The following is a 21,427-nucleotide window of genomic DNA, read 5'->3' as shown; positions in this document are numbered from 1 at the left end:
GATATTACGAGCCAACCCGCCCACCGAGAATGCCCTGTAGTTGAAAGCCATCCTGGCCAAGATGCCGGAGAGAGGTGCAAGCAAGGCAGGTGGTGAGCCATTCATACAGTGTATCCCTGACAGGACAGGGCATGATACAGAGTCAGAGTACGGAGTACTCCGTATAAGGTATGAGGTAATCTAGACACGGTTAAAGCGGCGAGAAGCATTTCAGGCCGCCATCTCCCTGATATGCAGAATATGTAGGGATAGGTATCTGTACTCTGTATGTGCACAGGGGTAATAATAATGCATTATAAAGGATGGTCCCGAGAAGTTAGAACCCAATTGATTTGCCAGAGGCACTTGACTGGCTTCAGCCTGAGTGGATGGAAGTTAGAAGTTTCCCGCTCCTCACGAGTCATCTTACTCCCGTCCTCAGGTGACTGTCACTGCGACTTCTGCAGATCAAAGCCGAAAAGTGGAGAGATGGAGATAGAGAGAGAGATTTGGCCCCAAATCCAGTGTTTCAGGTCCCTTGATCCCTGCATCGTCAAGACGATCAGGGTCTCCGACAATTTTACTACTATAATAATAGCACGTACGGGATATGGAGTCTGGACTATCCATATCCATACTTCATGCACTGTCCAAACGAACTGGTGAACCACCCAATGTTGTTACGACAGCTGCCGTCCTGTAGGCGAAGGTCTTGCCATATGGCAGACCCGTGGTGCCCGTCCCTATCAGGGAATCGTTGTCCCCTCATTGTCCCTGGAATTTGCCCTCGACCTCGTGATGCTACTTTGTAAGCTGAGATCAGGTCAAGCAGGAAAGGGGTCGGCCATCACACTTCGCCCGCGCAAAGAGACTCGTGAACGATGTTGGAAATGACCGTTGTGCTGCCGCGACAACACTGTCTCCACGCGGGCATGGATGAGTAGCTGGACCGGGATTGTGATCTTAGAGACTTGGAGTGTGGGGAGCCGAGATTAAATCTGAAGCCGGGGATAACCCTGGTTAATTAAGATGGAGAGCGACGCGGAGTTGTTCCTCATGGCCGCCGCAACACATGAAATGCTGTTGGGCTGTGATCTTGTCTTCACCCAGAAGCTCCCGATACCTGCTCATGGGCGAGGACCGACCAGAGTGGTGGAGTGAGCATCCCGCAGTCTGTCCAACGCCCCGATCGGGTGCGTGATGCAACGAGGAGAGGGCTTAGAGACTCCGGAGGCTCGGCCGCCAGTGCAGGCCCGGACAGAGCAAAGCCAACGCATGTCCAGATTTCAGGGCGGACAGCGAAATCCTTCGGCTACCGTCAAACCACACATGCATCGACCGAACAACCGAGCTGATGACTAGGACTGCGATTAATATTGCATTTATGGGATGATTGGATTCACGCAGATGCCTGGAGGACCGGCAGCTTCAGCTTTAGGAGCATGCATGCACCTGCACCCTGCACCCTCCTCGCATATCCGTCCCAACAGAATTCTCCCCCGCACTTCAAGACACTTTCCATGGTCGGACAGCAGCACCAAACCATGCAGCCACATCACGGAGATCGGAGTGCACCTGGACTTCCCTTGGTTGGATCCTTGGCCAGGGGCAAACAGTAAGATCGGAGTTACTGGGCTCGCTCAAAATCTGAATGGTTCACCGCAACATGCTTTGCCCGTCGTCTCCGGACAAGTTGAAAGTGGTTGGCCACAAATCGTCTTGTGCCTGGATGGTGCAGGAGTGACATGGTAGGCCTGACCGTAAGGTATGGACGGCGGGCTAAGTGCCTATTCCTACTGCAGAAGAGTACCCTATATCCGTACAGAGAAGAGTACGGATACTCACGCACTGGTCACCTTGTTTGGAACTTGAGTATCCGTACAGTACGGGTCTCACGATACTTGTGGCTGAGCGAGTTAGCTTGACGGCCGTTAAAAGTCGATGTTTGAGTCAAGCGGGGGCTTCCAGGCACGTCAATAACTTTTTTCTGCTGCATATGGACGCTGGTGGCCCGCTTGCCACCCCTACTAAGGTAGTTAAGCACATTGAAACCTGTCTGCTGCAGCTCTCGGAAACCATGCAGGTCGCTTGCCTTGTGTGGCCGATGTTGCATGTGAGACGAAAGGTGGTCAACTTGATGAGCATGTGAACTTTGTGTGGTTGTTCTTTGCCGGCCAACTTGATGCCCCTTGTCTCGTCTTTCTGCTCGGCTGCACAGGCTTACTTTACGGGCGTGGGGGAACCAATGGCCTGGTCTCCAGTTCCTGGCGCAAGCAGCCTAGTCACAAGAATTTCTGGCGCGGGAATGTCGCAGAACGCGTCGAGATCAAGGCCCACCAAGCATAAACATAACAGGGACGCAGTAAGGGAACTCAAAAGCGTGGAAGAGCAGGGAGCAACATACAGAGGATCCACAGAGATAGAGAAGTACGGAAGTATAGATCGTCGCGCTCGATTTCTCGATCCTTCTTTTCCAGACGACTGTTCCCGATGGCAGGAGAAGGGATGCGGCCCTGAGGACACGCTAACCAGACCCCAACCTTGACGCAACAACGCGGTGGAACCGGGTGAAGCTTGGGTCAAATGATCCATCCTTCGCTCTGTAATGTGTAGCACCATGTCCGTACTCGTACGCAGTCGGTCAGGTGCAGACAAGACGGGCCCTGGCAAAGGAACACAAGAAATGGACATGATTTGGGTTCGGATTTCTCGACGCACCCTGGACCGTCATCCTGCGGTGCCTTGCAAAGCGAGTGCCAATTTGAAGCATTGAAACGGCCGAAGGCAAGAGGAACGGCTGTTTTCTGCAGGCGCCATCAACTGCGGGCCACTCTGTCTAAGCCTAGCACTCTAGGATCCACCACTTTTGCATCGGTGGGCTCGGTTCCTCAAGAGGAGGAATGCATGCATCGTTTCCGTATTATTAGGGACAACCCCTTACCCTGCTGCCCGCCTATTCGATATGTTTGCCAGATGCTTGAACGTCCCTTCGTCATGCCCCATTCTTCTTCACAGGCCGGGCTGGCTACAGGAGAACAAAGCCAATCGTCTCCCTTGAATCACCATCAGATCTGGGGTTCAGGAGGAGGCGCTGCCGTCTGGTGTCTGCCAGTCCGCGTCACTTGGCCGTCAGTCTACTGCAAGCGGTCTCGGAGGGTTTTGCGTGAACAGTGTGGATTGTGAAAGGGACGGACTCTCTATCAGGGTGATATGAAAGAGTTAGTGCCTGCTAGACAGTCGGCGATGCACCTTGACAGAAGGTACTCTGTACGGAGCACAGTACACTCCTTTATAGCATGTTAATACCTCATAGTTGCAAAGAGTGAGCGTCGAAGGTTCATCGGCTGGCTGCTGCTACCAGCATGCAGATCACTGAGCAGTAGTTGCAGACGGAGTAGTAGTGGTAAGTGTGGGTGTGTTAGAAAAGAACGCATGCTTCTCGTGCAAGAATTCATACACTCCCTACGGAGTGCATATACGCAGTCGCAGTGGTGTGTACCTAGGTATGGAAGTATATGATTACCTAGGTAGGTACCTACAGTACTAGTGTACTGTACATTTCGGGGCAGCTGCCAGGCAAGTCATCGCCAGCACCAGCTGCGAGAGTGGGAGGGCTCCTCAGGCTTCGGAACACGCTTGCACTCCATCAAGGGGCCGGGCTCATCCGCTAGCTAACTAAAGCCCGCCTGTGCATACGTCTGCCACTCTTCCTCGCTCATTCAACTCTCTCCTGATCCTGATACGCCGACGCAGACACAACCACTGACTGGGTGCGCCAAACTGCGTTCGTTTGCAGTGGCACGGGCTCCAAACTGCGGTTGACTTCCTTCCTTCCAACGCCTCCTTCTTACCACCACGACCTCTGCCCATCCTCCATCCATCCTCCAATCCCAGTTCTATCCATCGATTCAACTCCATTTCTTCATTGTTGTTCTTGAATTGACTGTCTTCTTCTGCCTTTCACCCTCTCCCCCTCCGCTCACGGTCACCTTCACCTGCAGACGCGCCGTGGCCGTCACATTCGTTTCGTGAGCTTCTGCCCACCAGAGCTCTACTGGTTCGAGAGGAGACAGAAGTTGCTTTCGACCCTTCGCTTCTTGCTCTGACGACTTAATTCCCATAACTAATCGACCTTCATTTCTCCTTCTCGACGTCTCTGTCTGAGCCGAGCTCTTCAACACACAAAGTCTTTTCTCTCCTGGTTTAATCTTTGTCCCTTGCTGGTTACGCTTCCATGTTGAGCCGTCAAACCCCCTTTTAGAAACATCTTCGGCTTACGGTATGTTAACCAGCCTTCACCAATTGCTGCAGATTCTTCTCCCTGCATTCGTTGCTGAGCAGTATTGGTTGTGACTCTGCTGACTTCCATTCACAGTCCGGTATCTGTCGAACCCTCGGGTCCTTATCCGGCGTCCGAATTTCTTAAGGTTGTCAAGATATAGACTGGCATCCGCCAGCTCACTTCTTCCAAGCAGAATTGGAAGGAAAAGATGGCTGCTTTGGTACAAACCCTACCAGCTCAAACTACAACGGTCACAATGGTCGGTCGCCCTTCATCCTCGGGAAGTTATCCTTCCCAGGGCCCTCACGGCCAGATGAGGAGTCATCAACCGAGCCGCTACAACAACATGTCGGCGACTGGGTACAGAGGAATGCCAGCTACTGGACCTGTGGCTCCTTACGCTTTCACGTCAACACCGCACCTGGCCAACCCCAATATAAATCGTCAGTCGAATCTCAATCCTGGCCGAACCAGCTCTGCTCCCAGAGTTCAACAAACACAGCCCGGCTCCTCCTCCAATCAGCCTACCACCTCCAACGGTCATACACAAGTCGATGCTGGCATTCGGCCTCTGTCGTTAAATCTTCCCGCCATCCCATCCACCGGTTCATTGATGGGACCGCCGCTGCCAAGCCCTCCCGTATCCTCTACTGCGGTTAAGCCATCACCAGATCGATATCGAAGGAATACTCGGCGGCCTGATGGAGAAAATGGTTTCGTAAAGGCCTCCGCTGGTTCTGCCTTCCCTTCGGGCTCTGGTATGGCTGCTGTTGGCTCGCTCTATAATCACCCGTCTCAATCCAGCAGTACTCCATCCTTGAACTCGCAACAATCCTACCGGGGCTCCTTGTATAGCAACACTGGCACACCGAAAAACTCGAGTGCAGATGATCTTCAATTGAGCCGACCTCAGCCCGCCGAACTTGCTGCAAGGTATCGCAGACGTAGTTTTGGAAGCATAGAAACAGCCGGTCTAAACCATGCAATCGACCCCCAACAAACCTCGTCTCCACATCCGAATGCATTCCTCCAACAACAGAATCCAAATGTTCCCGCAACGAGCCAGCGTCCCTCCTACCACAAGCACACTGGAAGCTCTGAGAGTATTGCCTCCTCAAAGTCAACTCAGTCATCGCGCCCTGGATCGGTGAGTACCATGTTCACACTGAAGGCTTATCTAACAAGTTTCTAGGCTCGGATTGAACAACCTACGGTTAATGCTCCGGTCTCCGCAACTGGAGCAACCACCTCACCCTACTCAGACCAAAGATTGACAGCCATGTCGCGACCAGGGGATTCGAGCATTCGCCAACGTTCGCCTTTGTCTCGACCAGTCGACTTCAACGCTGATACCATAGACCGCGTGGACCCGGCTCCGACCCATGCAGCATCGAATCCAGCTTTTCATACGTCCAGAAATCAGGTTACAACGAGCCCAGCCGTAGAACATCTCTCTGCCCTCAACCAGAAAGATGCGAAGAAGCCGAAGTCGAAGTTGCGGAGGGCATTCTCTTTTGGCAGTGCTGCAGAGCTCAGACAAGCCACGACTCAGAACAACCACGAGAAGAGTATTGCTAACAAGACTGTGCATACGTCCAAGAGAAATTCCAAATATGAGGACGAGTTGGATCCCGAACAGGCCAGGATTGCCGAAAAGCAAGAAGCTGGGGGACTGGGCGAGAGCATCTATTCCGGCCAGGGTAATTTCTTCACCGGCTCAACTGACAACTTGTCCATTTCTTCCACGGCGTCTTCCGCCTCTGTGATGCTCCGTAAGATGGGCAAAGGCGTCAAGAAGGGCACTCGATCTCTGGTGGGATTGTTCCGCCCGAAGTCCGTGGTTGGAGTCCCTGCGGCTGATGGCCCCGTCAACCACGCCAGTATAGCTGAAGTTTCCATGGTCACGGTCGAAGCAGAACGAGAGAAGGTCAACATCAATCCCAGCCCTCGTGATCAGGTTGGAGGTGGAACTGGATTTCCCAAACTGGAGCGAAACTCTATCGAGACCAAACTTTCTTTCGACAGTGGAACAGTGTCAAGTGATACGCGATCCCGTCGGAGTATTGTTGGTGGAGAAAAAGAACGTGCCGAGGTTCTTGCTGCAGTAAGGAAAGGTATCCTGAAACGATCGGACTCGAATCAGCCGTCACCGAAACTTAAAGCGTATGACTTCAAAGTGCCCGACTTCAATCTACCACAGATCCCCCACGTCAACGATTCACCGAAGTCCAGTGCACCAAGCACTCCCGGCGACGAGCCTCCCCGGTCTGGCCATCGTCGTACCGACTCTATCACAATCGAAGGCAACGACCATGATGACTATTTCTCTTCGATGAGCAGATTCGCCAGCTTAGACTCGAAGAATGCACCATTGACACCCCAAGGCCTGATCCGAAACATTTCTTTCAGCCCTCGAATCCAGTTTCACGACACTTGGCCAAGTGCAGAATACGACCGCCGCGGAGACATTGCGACCTGTAACCGTTTGACTCCAATGCTTGCACAGCAGATCAAGGAGGAACTCAATACCTTCAAAATGGTGAGAGAAGTCGGTTTCGTTGAAAGAGAGCCGCCACTAATATCTATTAGGAAATGGAGGTCCATGAGTCGTCCAAGGTCTACACTCATTTCTTCTAGCGTCATGACTACCTTCTTGGATACCAAGAAATGTCACCATTGCACCAATTTTGCAATTCGCCCACACGATCAGAGACATTCAGAATATCAGCTCACCCTCACGATTTCTACGACTCTGGCGGTACATGTGCAACACAGCATATTTTTCGTCGCTAGACATGGGTCGGCACGAAGCCTTCTTGGGCGGCATCTGACGTTCGACCCTATGTACATTTAAAAAGCCTACCCATGTTGCATTTCCATTCACGACTCGTTTTCATTGTAAGGTGTCCGGCGCTGGGGATGAACGACTGGAGGATGGTCGTTGGAATGTTGAGAAACAGCATTTGTTTGGTTTTTCTATTATTCTCAAGGCATGGCGATGGTATCATTGGGTCTCAGTCCACTTCCCTAATTCACGACCACCTGAGCTGGCGCCCGACCTGTTCTCAGGTACGTGGTTGTGCGGCATGCATGGGCCTATCTTTGAATGTGGAAGAGAACTCGTCTCTGCGGGGTCGTTGGGCCCGGCAAGTCTCTGAGGGACAGGACCGGGCGCTGCTCTCTAAGGCACTCTCACCTGTCCAGAAGACATACTGGCCTGATCTCCATAGCGAAGAAATTTAATTGATTTTGAGGAACAGCAAACCTCCTTTCCGGGCCAGCGGTCCCACGGTCCGCGGCTGGCTTGTCCAAGCCCATTCCAGTAGCCGGGTTTGTGCGAATGACACCATGCATGTGGCGTTGATGCTGCGAAAAAGGATCTTTCATTACTCTCATCCCCCTGAAGTGCATGCCGCATTCAACAGCCAACTGAGAACATCAGGCATTATATGTACGGAGCAGTAGCAGTAGTAGTTAAACCATCCTGGCGCCTCCGAAGTCGATTTCCGCATCTCGTCTCACCACCCCGGCGTCGAGTGCACATACTTTCCCAAACCTAGGCTATGTGATATCAATCCAGCCTGAGATATTAGGCTTCGCCAGTCTGCTGCATTGCACCGATGCACCACGGTCTGCCACAGCCCAGGGCAGACGGTAGGTAGTTATATTAGCAACGATGATAAGCGGTAACAAAGGTGCACGCGCTCCTACACATCATTCTGGCTGCAAGGCTGCGGGTCTAAATCATTTCGGCACTGTTCCTCCTAACTATAACTTGGCCTGGTACCTAGTGGAACAGGTGGCGGCGAGGGAGTCCCTGCAGGAGCAGGGGAGTGAGCGGCCGCGTGCAAGACAGCCGGTTTCTTCGGCGGCGGAGGCGGCGGCGGCTTCCGGGATATCGAGGCCACGATCTCAGGGCTCGGAGATTGCGTCTGGCCTTGCAACTGGGGCGATGGAACGGATGTATTCACGGCCGGCGGAGTCTCCGACGTAGGGGAGCTATGCTTTTCCAAGAACGAGTTGAGTCGGCCCGTCACATTGTATTTCTTGTTCCACTGGCTCGCTTTTTGGCCTGCGGCATTCAGGGTATCCTGATGTCGCTCGCGAAAGGCGTTGGCAGACGAGGCTGCAGAGCGGGCATCGGAGACGCTCACGGTCGATGGATCTCGGTGAATATTCTGGGCAGTGCGGAGAGTCGCCTGCTTTTCGGCCCACGTCGAGCCTTGGTTTTGAGGTTGTGTTTGGGAGGGCGACGGTGACAGAGTCGGGTAAACAGGGCTTGTGACGGGTGGAGGGGATTGAGTAGGCGACACAATCGGAGGAGTGGTGGGTTGTTGCTGGCCAGTATTACTTGTACTCATGCGAGCAAAACGGGATTGGAGTTCGGAGAGTTGGTTTGTCGCCGGCTGCGGTCTCGACTGGGCCGGTTCGTTCTGCCAAGGGTTTGAGGGCGGGTTGGCGCTGATTCCCAGGGCGGGCACTGACACCCCGGCGGTTCCAAGTCTATTAACCGCTGCTTGATTGATTCCGTAGTTCGAGGTCCCTTGGGAACTTGGCTGGCTTGAAGGGATCGAGTCATATGCTGGCGGAGCATGTTGTGGAGGCGGAGATGCTGTAGCAAGTGGTGGTGTAATGCTAGCCCCTGTATTTTGTCGGGATGGGAGCCTTGGAGGTAGACCTGGTTTTGGTTTGGGCGGTCGCGTGTCCGTAGTGCTGGGGCTTCTAGTGATGTCCCGGTGAACGGGCGGGGGTGGAAGATGATCCGTCCTCAGGCCCGTTCTGTCTGCTCTGTACGGCAGAGGTGGACCGGAGGGTCTGGTGTCTTGTTCTTCTTCCTCTTGCGGAGTATCTCTAGCGACTTGATTCGCAGTTTGAATTTGCTCCGGCGTCAACGGTGCGCCCCAGCCGTTGGTATGTGGTGTTACCTCGTGCGGAAGTGCAGCACCACCATGATAGTTGACATTTTTCGGGGGAGGCCCAAACAATGCGGGATCTTTCAGAGTCGACAAAGGACGGGAGACATGATCCGCGGCATCTTCTTTGCTGGGATCTCTGGTTTTGCCCATCCATCCTGCCTATATGTAGTTTGTTATCTCAGTGTGAAAGCCTGGGTCGGCACGGCACATCTTGTACTGACCACTTGGTTGATTCCCTTGAAGTCTCCTCTCCACGACTCTTTCCCTCCATCTTTGCCCTTCGGGTGCCATCCATCCTTCATGACATTGCGGAAACTCATTCTCGGTAGGCCTTCGGAGGTTTGCGGCCGTAGGGATTCGAAGGAGTCTGTGTGGATTCAGGTGATAAGTGAAGATATGAAACGGCTGAAGATCTCCAAAGCTGAGCCGAGCAGTGGCAACAAAAGAGACCAGACTGATTCACTTGGCCTGCAGGCAAGATGTCGGCGAGAGTGCTGCGCTCGAGTTCGAGAGATCGAGGTCGCTGACGTCGCATCCCGCATGCCAAGCTCAGGGTTCCGCCGCAGCTGCGAATGCTGCCAGCCTCGAGGTTCTATGAACGGTCTAGCGTGGCACGTGATTAATTATTCAGCCTCGCAAACCATCATCGGCCAATCCCATGCGGCTGTTGCCACGAGGGAACTTGCGACAGATGGTCGCTTTTATCCCAGATTCAACAGACGCACTAGGCACAAACTTGGGGCGATTTGCGGAGCTAGAAAATCGTGTTCTATCAAGCTCCATGGAGGGGAGGGAGCATGTGACATAACGAGTAGGCGGGCGTCTTATATATTCTCCCCTTTATCCGCTTTACTTTTGTCGCTATCACCGAAGGATCGAAGCTCAGAGAGGCATGGGCCATACCGACCCAATCTTTTCCAGTCACCCAAAGGCCCGAGTTGGGTGAGGAGCTGTTAGCCTTTACCAAGCCCAGCGCGTGGCCCAGATAAAAGCCCGACAGGCTGGGTGGGAGAACGGTTCGGTTATAGGCCTAGACAGCCGATAGCTCGACTCAATGCTAGATCACTGTGCTATACCAGAAATTAGGTATGACTGCACTCCGTACGAGGAAGCATGGGACGCAAGGCGTCTAGTTTGACGTCGCTTGAGTACGGAGAAGAGAGAAGTGAGAGAGCTTGACGGCGACCAATCGACCATCCAGCTTGGATTTGAATCAAGCAACGTCAAAAGCATAGCGCCCAAACAACAACAGATTTTCCTTGGCCCGCGACATTATGTCTTGGATCATGAAGCATGTCGAAAGTAGACCAACACGAGAAGAATACACCAAACAAACTCGGGAGAGAAATACCGATACATGAGACCTCAAAGAACGGGATCTAATATGAGCAACGGTCCTCCGTGACTTGCCGGATACGGGGGTCAACCATTGCAGATGCAGAATATGCGACTGATGCTAGTAGGAAACCACCATCTCTTCCGACCATCGGTATGGCTGAGCTCATGTAAGGAGTACAGAGTAGCGCTATTATATCACAGGGCACTTCGTGATGCGAGGCCCTGGGCCATGGAAAGCGCCGGGCGGAATTGTAAAGAGCGGGTAGGCTGTGACCATCGAGCAAGGATGTCGGTCGGACATAGTATCCATCAGATCATGTCCAAGATGGACTCGGCTTGAATGGCTCTCGCTGCGAGCGCCTAGCAGAACAGGTTTGAACAGCGAACGAGTAAAACGTCATGGTGTTTCGGCGAATCCAATCGGGGCGTTGACCAAAAGGTCTTGGATTGAGCGGTGTTCTTCGTGTCTCAGAACAAGCGTTCAAGAGAAGTTGGCTTCTACAAGTCCACAGCCAGGATATGTCGGCGGTCGGCGGGTTATGACCACCGATCTCCGTGACATGTGACCTATGGCGAATGACAGAGCCTGCACGTGGCCAGGCGGCAACAGTAGTAGCCGCCATTAATAGATTTGGCCTCAATAAATTCCACAAGTGCACGTTTTGTCCGATATATCCTTGGATCATCCCCAAAGCCATGTTACACTCCGCCTGCACACGGACCGAACTGCATGCACGGAGCTCCTGTGGCGTCCATGCGTCACCGTCACAATTACATGAGCCGTCGTGCCGTCTTCCAAAGCTCGACATTTGGAAGCGCATGAGTATACAATCAGTGACAGCGGGTGGGCTCTGTATTTGTGTCCGTACAGGTCAGAGAAAGCGTTGGTTAGCTGATGGCTGGCGGCTGACGGCACAACGGGTGAGAGGCAGCCTGGGGCCGCTGGAGGAGAGCACTCGGTAAGCCTAGATCCCCAACTGGGCAGCCCGACTAAGTGACAGTTAGTTCAGTTGGTATGGTGTTCGGAAGTCCGCTGGCTGGAATGGGCCTAGTTGTCTCAAATATACTCTGTCCTCTCCGCGACCAAGATACCTAGCAAGATACCTAGTATTTGATTTTAGAGGCGGGTTGAAGCTCTAGCTGTCTAGCGTTGGCGACGACCAGTAATACCGTTCGGGTGCCCGACTTAAACGACGCCATCACCAGTACTCCGCATTAGTTCCAGGGCAGCGAAAGCCGGTCACCGTGCCGAGGACATATCCGTATGGGCGACGCTTATCATCTAGGTATGCATTGTACCTGAGGTAAGGTACCTTATAGCTGCCCATCAAGATGAGTACCGTGTCATCCTCAGCATGCGGCTGCTCCGGCTGGGTAGGGCGACGTCGTCAGCACCTACCTAGCACCTAGTACCCTGTAGTAGGCTGTACGGATGCTGGCAGGAGTGGTACGGATACTAGGCGCACCTGGGGAGAGACAAGCAGAGTCAACCTCCTCTCCACCTAATTAAGCCTGGCCTGGCCTGGCATTAGCAGCCTGAGCCCTGCAGCTGCCAACAGCCAACAGCCCACAGCCCACAGCCCACTCTTAACCCCTTCGTGCCCAGTGCGTCCTGCCCCGAACTCCCCTACAATGAGCGCCCTACTAGTACTGCTGCCTCGCCCTCCTTCCCCCCTGCTGATGATCCGTCCTCGTATTTGATCCTTCCTGTCGCCCAAATACCAATAATCGACCTTCACCTCATCCTCCTCCTATCTGGCCCTTTTTCTGGGTGGCCTTAGCCTGAAATTGGCTGGCGTGGACTCCGAAACCTGCCTCTTCCTTCCTCCGGCTGACAGGGCGTTGACTCGCTGTCCGCGAATCCCGTCCGGCTCGCTCCCTGCCACCCTTTGCTCGGAGTCCTCTTTCCTTTACATGTAGCACTCTGACCTCTCGGGGGTCGACATCACTCTGGATCTTAACAACTACCTCCACCACTTCCTCTCGAGGCCTAGGATCGCCCGAAGAAGTCCAAGTCCACCAGATACACGCTCGTTGACACCGCCGTTCACCCCGACCTTCACGCCCTCCTTCACTACTATGTCGCAGTTTGACAATAATGCCTTCACCGGCATCACCACTCCCAACAAGCCGGGTACGACCATTCTCGGCCTGGCTTCATCGTTTGAGAGTGAGTTCACCCAAACCACCGGCGCACGAGCTGGTCCCGGTGCCAGTAACCAGCCTGCCTCTTCGGCCGTCTCCGAAGCGTCGAGTGCGTCTGATGCTGCTACCGCGTCTGGATCACCGGCTGTGGCGGCGACGTCCACCACCTTCAGCACTTCTGTAACCTCGGTTGCATCCTCGAACTCGAACGACCTCCCCTCGACAACCGCATCCAATGCAGCGAGCAACACCAGTGGCGCCGTCACCGTATCCCACAGCTCCTGTAACAGCATCTCGTGTTCTTCTGCCCTCAAAGCCGCTGTTGCCGTTCCCATTGTTGTCGCGGCTATTGCAGCTGTCTTTCTTTTCTTCTTTTGTGCCAGGAAGAGGCGGAATCGTGGCTCTGCAGCCGTCGTGTCTGAAAAACAACCCAAAAAGGCCGGCAAAAAATGGTCGCGACACTTGCGCGCCTTCTCCTTTGATGCTGAGTTGCTGATGGGCGGCCGTTTCTCCAGCACCAACAGCATTCGCAGCAGAGATCCGAGTGTCCGAAGTGGTGCCCACAACGCTCATGGCGTTGTGCAGAGTGCGGAGCCCAGCTTACATAGCATTGAAGAGGAAGTCGCTCCGCCATATCGAGATGCAATCGCTCATTCTCAACCTCCTGCCAGCCCGACTCAACTGCGGTCCACTGCCCCCATTACCACTGTAGCGAGGGATCCAATCGCTCGTCCAGCTTCAACCGCAACAGCACCACCTTCGTATGGCTCGGTCGTTGGCGAGACCAGGACGATACGGGATGCTGGCAGCAATCCGTTTGCGGACTCGGCCCCTGTCAGTCCCATCGAGGACTCACCTTTCAGTGATCCTCCGGAAGATGAAGAAACACACGCTGGAGGTTTAAGGCCAATGCTAAGCCGAGGCTCATCAATGTACCAAAGCCTGAATGCGGACGACGCTTCGGAAGTGGCGAGCATACGACAAGCGCAGGTTGGCCGACGGGTATCTGCCAGAGCGACCGGCAACACCGGTGGCGGCAGTGGTTAATGTGTTGGTTCGAGTCTTGTTCGATATTATTAATCATGGCATGGCGTTTGGGATGTTGGGCAATGAAAATGCTTCTGCTCCTAGATGCGCTGGAGACAGAGCAGAGATGTGGAATGTGGAATGTGATTGAAATGTGCCGATATATTGTATATGACAGCAGCCGAAGCCGCGGGCCAGACCCTCTCGTACACCGGCGATGGGAATACAAAATGTCTATCTGGGACTCTACCTTCCAAGGCCATTGTGAACACGACTGAGAGGAAGTTTATACTAAGTTTCAGCCCCTGCCATATTCCGCTTCGTTTTCGCGAAGCTGCAACGTCGTACAATGCAGGCACAATTACCACCGGGCGACCGAATGTTGTGTCCTGACCAGGCGGCCGGTATCTCCTCCCACCGACCTCTCCCACCGGCCAGTCTGTTTAAGCCGAGCCGACTCTTGCAGAGTCTCCGTACGCCGGCGTTGCGTTGTACGGAACGAAGGTGAAGAATTGAGGCCAGTTGTACGGAGTACAGGGCGTGGATCACAGCATCCTTGGGTATCTACAGACATGGGTTGGTACTGGATCCGTATACGGATACTGTATACAGAGTAGTAGTAACGGACGTGCTGAGCAGGCCGTCTGCTCAGGCTCAGGCTCAGGCTCCTTCAACTTGAGCAACAATTTTGTATTCGTATCCGTGCTCCCTATTGCGGCATGTCAAAATATGTATCCGTATCTGTAGAACACAGCATTCCCTTAGATCCTACATGTAATACGGATATAGTGGCCTCCGTGTCCGGTTCCGCAGGCTCTCACATGTCCAGACCCTGTACGGTGTACACATATTCTTCGATACTGCCATGTCATGTTATGCTAGGCCAGGGCGCCACATCACACAAGAAGACAGGACCGTGCTGAATAGGACAACCTACGCTGTGGACAACCTACTCTGTGAAAATGACAGTAGCAGTAGCACTTGTCTGTCATGTCGGCTGGGCAACTTGGTTGCCTTGAGAATAGTGTAGCAGCGTAGCAGTGTAGCAGTGTCGCCGTACTAATTAATCGATAGCTGGACGTTGTTGGGCGCTGGAACCTGGGACCTGGGACCTTGGACCTTGACCTTTTGCTGACAGCCTCGAGGAGATTAGTACAGATACAGATACAGGGTATCCGTACAGAGGTTACTTACTTACTCAGGTACCTACCTACCTACCTAGTCTACGAGGAAACTATGTGCATACTCCGTACACTTACGGATGTATGAGGCGTAGTTAGTAGAATATGCTATGTGCCGTGCACGTACACAGTAGTATGAGTGATCGGCGGTGTCATCCTAAGCCTAAGCCCTTCCGCTCATTTCCGAGTCTGTCTGCCATGTCGAACATTGACAGGTCGGGTTGACGCATGACCAATGCTCCGAAGGGAAAGTGAAAGTGAAAGTGAGGGAACGAGGCCACTGATCGGTGACAGTGACGGACAGCCTAAGCCTAAGCCTCAGGTTTGCCTACCTTGCATTATTCAGTACTGTACTCCTACAGTGTTCATACGTACTTATGTGCCTTGAAATTACCCAAAGTAACAAGTGACAAGTGACAACCCCTACGTATAGGTAGTTCGAGGCCCTTGCCATGTGTACAGCAAGTACTCCGTACTCCGTACACCGAGGTAATTAGGTAGTTGGCCGTTGGATGTGGCCTTTGCGTGACGGGACTACTAGCCTACTAGGTATGTACGGATACCTTGTAGGTGCCTTGGATATTTATAGAGTACTAGTATATACTATCTGATGTCTAATGTCTAATGTCTACTCTTGGGTACGGAGACATACGTTACCTAGGTACCTGACCGGTCTCCTAGGGGGATCCTTTCCCTACTACCTAACTTGACGTCGCTGATTGCCCAGTACGAAGTATGGATAGTACCTATACCTGTAAGCTGTGAAGCCCTATCGGACGTTAGGTCGGTTGTCTTGTCTTGTCCTTCGAAGAGGAAGAGAAAGACGAAGAAAAGAGGAGAGGGAGGGGAGAGGCTGAAAAGAGAAGAGGAGAGTCCACAGAGAGGTAGAAAGACGGTGGACGGCGCAAAGCAACCAGCCTCTACTCCGTACAGGGCCATGTCCTAGCCTAAGGTAACCTTGCTGATACGTGAAAATGAATATCGCCCAGGTCGTATATCTTAGACGTTATATGTCATGCTCGTGTCTCGTTACATGGTCCTACTCTATGCTATCACTTGAGCGGATGGCAATCAATTCTATCATAACGGGGTGTCTGGGATGCCTGGAGTGCCTGAAGTGCCTTTCGTCATGAGAAACGAAAATGAAATCTGGTTCGCAGGATTTAAAAGGACATGTATCCTGCCACTCGATCTATTTCAGGCTTCGTGGCTACGTGTAGCTGGTCGGGGCTGTTCGGCTATGTGAGGCTGAGTATGATGACGGACGTTGTGGTGCTAAATCTTAGGATCACCGTGTCCTTTCATGTCCATTCATCAGGCCACCACGGACTTCTGCTTGATGTTCCAATCCTGCTGAAGACTCGCTTCATCGAAAGGCGTGGATTTATTTCAGGCACTTGATGAGCCTCCAGCACGGCGCCCTGGCTTACTGTGTCTTACTCGGTCGAGCAAGAAAGCTCAGGATTGCGGAGGTCTTGGACAGCCCCAGTCGAACCATTACAACGGCCCTTGGAGCCTGTCCCTGCGCCCGCAGTCAGGCTTCAGTGCCAACTGCGTGGGTGGTGGTAGTGCGTTTCAATGGTTTGCTCACCGGTAGCGCAGCCACATAGTACGCCGGCGGTGGAGGTGGAAAGGCGCTCGTCGCACGTGTTCGCGACAAACTGACCTGACACCGAAAACGCATTCCCCTGTCACTGTATGGTGGACTTGAACCCATTGTATGCTTGTTCCATGTCGAAGGCAAGATCTCGGGCTTGTTCGTCGCTCAGCTCTTCTGAAGTCTTCATTTGATTCAGCGTGATCAGCCACTGGATGATCTTGCCTCGGTGGTCGAAGTCCTGATCGGTCACTTTGTTCACAGACTGGATCACGTCCGAGAGTAGAGGGTGTAAGGCGCTCTTGGAGACCATGTTCAGCCGCAAAGCATCTAGGAACGTGATGAAATTCTCCGTCGCAGCCAGAATCAAACTGCCCAGTGCTGGGGCTGCCGGAGCCGTGGAGCCGGGCGCTGCCTTCTGCACAGTAAGGACCTCATCTGCTGTCAGCCCGACCTTCAACCTCTCTTTCGCACGCGGACACTCAATGTTCCATCTCCGCGTGAAGGTATCCAAGTCCACGAATTCGCGAGCCACGGTTTCGTCGTTCAGGATGGAGCGGTACTGCTTGAGCATCTTCGAGCACATGTCTGAGTACTGGTTCTCCGGTATGGCATCTTTGATGTAGGCCTTCTCAAGCCCGTCGAGCGTACGGATGATGCTGTAGATCTCGGCCAATGAATCGATCAGGTCGCGCTCTGCTGCAGTGTCGGCTAGCTTCACTTCTTCGTCGAGGTTGATGCGTGCCGACAGAGTATTGGTTGGGGCATAGCTATACGGCGTAGGCGCATAGGACAGCGGGCGCGACGTCGGTGTGCTGTACATGCTGTGCTTGCCAAATCCTACATTGGGGAAGACATGTTCCCGACCCGGCTGATCTGTCACAGACACGCGAGTAGCAACTTGAAACCGCAGTCCAGTGGTAGCGTTGGGGGAAGCAGGCGGAGAAACTCCGGGACTCGTTCGGCTTGGCATGATTTTTTCTGGACTGCCTGCAAAGTTGCAATGGAACATGCGCCCTTCAAGTTGAGGATGAATAGTCCAAGGTGCTCCAGTCGCCTTTTCATCCAGTACAATCTTACACGAGACCTTATCGCCTCCCCATAGTTCTGTCATCATGGTCAAACAGAAGAAGGCGACAAAGAAGTTTGAGAAAAATCGGCTCAAGGAGACGATTGACCGCAGGAAGGAGTTCGCCAAAATCAAGCAACGACACCAGCAGAATGCTAAGAGGAAGCAAAGAGCAGAGAAGCGATCAAAAGGGGAAGATGATGCTGCAGGCTCTGATGCTGAATCGTCATCGCAAGAGCAGGATGTCGATATGAATGCCGACGAATACTTCCAAGAGGCACTGGACATACCTGGAGATGAGACAAACCCTGTCGCGAAGAATAGCAAGGGGAAACGCAAGAGAGACGGGGCCGCACAAGAGGATCCACTACCTGAACCGTCAGAAGGCAGTGACTCTGATGATGATGTTGACGATGACCACCAAGGTCAACTGGCTGCGTTGGCGGAGAAAGATCCCGAATTCTACAAATACCTCCAAGAGAACGACGCAGATTTGCTGGACTTCAACGAGGATGACGATCTCGCAGAAGTAGATGACCTCAGTGACGGAGAGCCTCCAGCTAAAAAGCAGAAGACCAAAAGTTCAGGTGGTGAGGGTCCCGCTGGCCCCGACGACGTTACAGTGGCCATGGTCAAGAAATGGAAGTCCTCTTTGACCGAGGGATTTTCGATAAGAGCACTACGACAGATTGTTCTGGCATTCCGCGCCGCTGCCCATGCCGATGATGAGGAGGAGCAATCCTCCAAGTACAACATTCCAAGCCCCGAAGTGTACCACGAGGTTCTGGTAACGGCGCTGAAGCAAGTTCCGGAAACGCTATCGCACCATCTGCCCGTCAAGGAGACTGCGGGGGGCAAAGTGCGGGTGCCAACTGACTCGCCCAAGTTCAAGACCCTGGCGCCCCTGATCAAATCCCACGCCTCGTCCCTGCATCATTTGCTAGGCCATTTGTCAGACACGAAAACTTTGAGATTGACTCTTCAATCGTTTGAGCCGTTACTGCCTTATCTCCTACAATTCCGCAAGTTTCTCAAGGTGGTCACGAGAACGCTTGCCTCCATCTGGTCCGACAACGCTTCAGATGAGGCAACCCGGATAACAGCTTTCTTGATCATCCGCCGGCTGATGGTGATCGGGGATGCTGGGATCCGAGAAGCTGTCCTGAAGGCCACCTACGAAGGTGTTGTCAAAGGCAGTCGAAATACCACCATTCATACTCTGGCCGGCATCAACCTCATGAAGAACTCGGCTGCGGAGATTTGGGGCATTGACCAAAAGGTCGGCTACACTACTGGCTTTACTTTCATCCGCCAACTCGCAATCCATCTTCGGAGCAACATCACTAAGCCCACCAAGGATTCCTATAAGACTGTCTACAACTGGCAGTTTGTGCATTCTCTGGATTTCTGGTCACGAGTTCTGTCATTGCACTGCAATTCCCTCCTTGAAGCCCAGAATGGCAAGCAATCCCAACTTCGACCGCTGATTTATCCTGTTGTCCAAGTGACGCTGGGGGTTATGAGGCTTATTCCCACCTCGACCTATTTCCCTCTTCGATTCCAGCTCATGCGGTCTCTGTTACGGATTTCACAGGCGACCGGGACGTACATTCCACTTTCAGCAGCTCTTCTGGAGGTTCTCAATTCGGCAGAGATGAAGAAGCCGGCCAAAACTGCGACCTTACGACCCCTCGATTTTGAGACCAACATCAGAGCACCGACCACCTATTTAAAGACAAAGGTCTACCAGGAAGGTGTTGCAGAACAAGTGGTCGAGTTGCTTTCCGAGTTCTTTGTGCTCTGGACCAAGAGCATTGCATACCCCGAGCTCCAACTTCCGACCATAGTCATGCTGAAAAGATGGTTGAAGACAGCTTCCAAACCCAGTGGAAATAAAAATGGCAAGTTGAACCAATCTCTTCTTTTGCTGGTGCAAAAGTCCGAGGCCAATTCAAAGTGGATCGAGGAGAGAAGGAACAAGGTCAACTTTTCGCCCAAAGACCGTGCCGAGATCGAAGGGTTTCTCAAAGACGTGCAATGGCAAGACACTCCACTCGGCGCCTTTGTTCTGGGGCAGAGAGCATGGCGGGATGAGAGGAGGAAGGTACTGGAACAGGGAAGAAAAGAACAAGAACGTCGGAACAAAGTGGAAAAGCATGACGATGAAATTGAGACGGCATGAGTACTCTGTATTAGAAGTTGCGAGAGAAGCCAGGAGGCATTATTAATGCGAGACTGTGACCCACGTTTGCTACATTCGGACTGAAAAGGGACATGTTAGACCTCACGCGCCACGCCTCACGCCTTCTGTATACAACCATAGGTAATAAGCCAAAATGGCGTACCCGTAACGTGGTCTCGCACCGATCCGCTGATGCCACCCTCAGCCTTGTCCCAATCAACCACCGACACGCATGCCATGCCGGTCAGAGAGGAGTCAGGGCCAGCCAGCGCCACAGTAGTAGTGAAGCAGCGAGCAGGGATCAAGAGAAGGCTTCCCATGCAGCGAGAGTACGCATTGGGCTCGGCAAGTCCCTAGATCCCTAGACCGTCAGGAGACGTCGGATGAAACCCTTTGATAGGGGCAACATGAGGTGGACCACCACCACCATACGCGGCAAGCAAGGTACATAACATACGTACGGAGTACATAACATACATACATACCACTCGACCAGATACCTTACACACATATGCACGCTGTTCAGGTGTCGCGGAGTCCGCCGCACCGCACAGCAGATGTAACGGTATCAGTCAAACAGTTCTGTACGTACCAAGTCCAGAGCAGGGAACCAATTTAATTTAGCGAGCAGAGCCAACAAATTGCGGCGACCGGTAGTACGCCGTATCGCGATGTTGAACTCGAGGCAGATGAGGCACTGTAAATGCGGTACCTGGAGGTACTATAGGTGCCTAAGTTACCTGGGTGAAACATGCTGCGGCTCCTGTCTCGGATGCCGGCTAGACACCTCTGTGAGCTGTGAGCTGTGAGCTGTGGCTGTCAGACGTTGAATTTCCTGCAGCAGAATGGGCTACATGCCGCCGTATTGGGTCATTTCAATCTTGTAGCTTGTACCATACCTACCCGGTACCAACCACCCTCGCATCCCGTTTCCAAATCCCTCAAAGAGAGAAATTAATTACATAATTACGGATACGGATACAGAGGACAACCCTCCTTCCAGCACACTCATCTACAACCTACAACACACAAGGCTGCTTATCGATCACCAGCGACAGCTTGTGGCTTTAATGCCCTTGTCCACCCACGGGAAAAGGAAACCGGCTCAACGTGACGCACAGCGCCTCGAACAGTGGCCGTGGCCGTGGCAGTGGTCGTGGCAGTGGTGGCAGCTTGGCCTGTGACCTCAGCCTAGCAACCTCAACCTCAGGTGATGTTTGCTTGCACGGACACCAGTGACAAGAGCAGCCGAGGCCTTAGGCTCTGATCCAACCAGCTCCGTGCGATACAAGCCCACCGTGATCTTCACTATTCAGGCATCATCTCGACCCTAGCCTAGGCCCCCAGCCGCCATCCAGGGTCTAGGATCTCCCCGATCGCCTCGCCGACCGGGCCTGTGGACCCGCCTGCTGCGCCTGGGCCGGCGGTCTTCGCTGTCTACGTCAGAGAACCCCAAAGAATCGACCTTGCAACTTGATCTCCAGTCCCCGTCAGCGTCAGCGTCACCATCACCATGGGATATTAGGGAGAGCAACCCTCCAAGGATCTCGAAACTCACCTTACCCTTCTTGCCTCCCTTGACTTGTTTGTCTACCACCTCGCCAAAGATCCTGCTTGCCTCCTCCTAAGCTAGGCTCGCTTCACCCAAACACCACTCTCTTTCTGAATCAGCCGAGCCTTGCTTCTGCGGCCTGCGCCTTTTACTCTGTACA

General features: G+C 53.2%; 5 protein-coding genes across 5 annotated transcripts; 3 read left to right on the top strand and 2 right to left on the bottom strand.

Annotated features, from left to right (window-relative positions):
- Positions 1–4,469: 4,469 nt before the first annotated feature.
- On the top strand, positions 4,470–6,898 carry A1O3_04416 (uncharacterized protein; the record flags this gene model as incomplete). The annotated part of the gene is made up of 3 exons (XM_007734545.1): positions 4,470–5,408; positions 5,454–6,800; positions 6,851–6,898. The coding sequence occupies 3 exons, from the start codon at positions 4,470–4,472 to the stop codon at positions 6,896–6,898; spliced, it is 2,334 nt and encodes a 777-aa protein (XP_007732735.1).
- Positions 6,899–8,025: 1,127 nt separating this feature from the next.
- Positions 8,026–9,497, bottom strand: A1O3_04415 (uncharacterized protein; the record flags this gene model as incomplete). Its single annotated transcript, XM_007734544.1, has 2 exons — positions 8,026–9,336; positions 9,399–9,497. The coding sequence occupies 2 exons, from the start codon at positions 9,495–9,497 to the stop codon at positions 8,026–8,028; spliced, it is 1,410 nt and encodes a 469-aa protein (XP_007732734.1).
- A 3,097-nt stretch (positions 9,498–12,594) lies between these two features.
- Positions 12,595–13,707, top strand: A1O3_04414 (uncharacterized protein; the record flags this gene model as incomplete). Its single annotated transcript, XM_007734543.1, has 1 exon — positions 12,595–13,707. The coding sequence occupies one exon, from the start codon at positions 12,595–12,597 to the stop codon at positions 13,705–13,707; it is 1,113 nt and encodes a 370-aa protein (XP_007732733.1).
- A 2,851-nt stretch (positions 13,708–16,558) lies between these two features.
- A1O3_04413 (uncharacterized protein) lies at positions 16,559–17,287 on the bottom strand (the record flags this gene model as incomplete). Its single annotated transcript, XM_007734542.1, has 1 exon — positions 16,559–17,287. One exon carries the CDS (start codon positions 17,285–17,287, stop codon positions 16,559–16,561), a length of 729 nt encoding a protein of 242 aa, XP_007732732.1.
- A 292-nt stretch (positions 17,288–17,579) lies between these two features.
- On the top strand, positions 17,580–19,715 carry A1O3_04412 (uncharacterized protein; the record flags this gene model as incomplete). Its single annotated transcript, XM_007734541.1, has 1 exon — positions 17,580–19,715. One exon carries the CDS (start codon positions 17,580–17,582, stop codon positions 19,713–19,715), a length of 2,136 nt encoding a protein of 711 aa, XP_007732731.1.
- Positions 19,716–21,427: the final 1,712 nt, after the last annotated feature.

Source organism: Capronia epimyces, assembly GCF_000585565.1.
Source record: "Capronia epimyces CBS 606.96 chromosome Unknown aczIQ-supercont1.3, whole genome shotgun sequence".
Lineage (NCBI taxonomy): Eukaryota > Fungi > Ascomycota > Eurotiomycetes > Chaetothyriales > Herpotrichiellaceae > Capronia > Capronia epimyces.
This window is presented reverse-complemented; position numbering and strand designations above follow the sequence as displayed.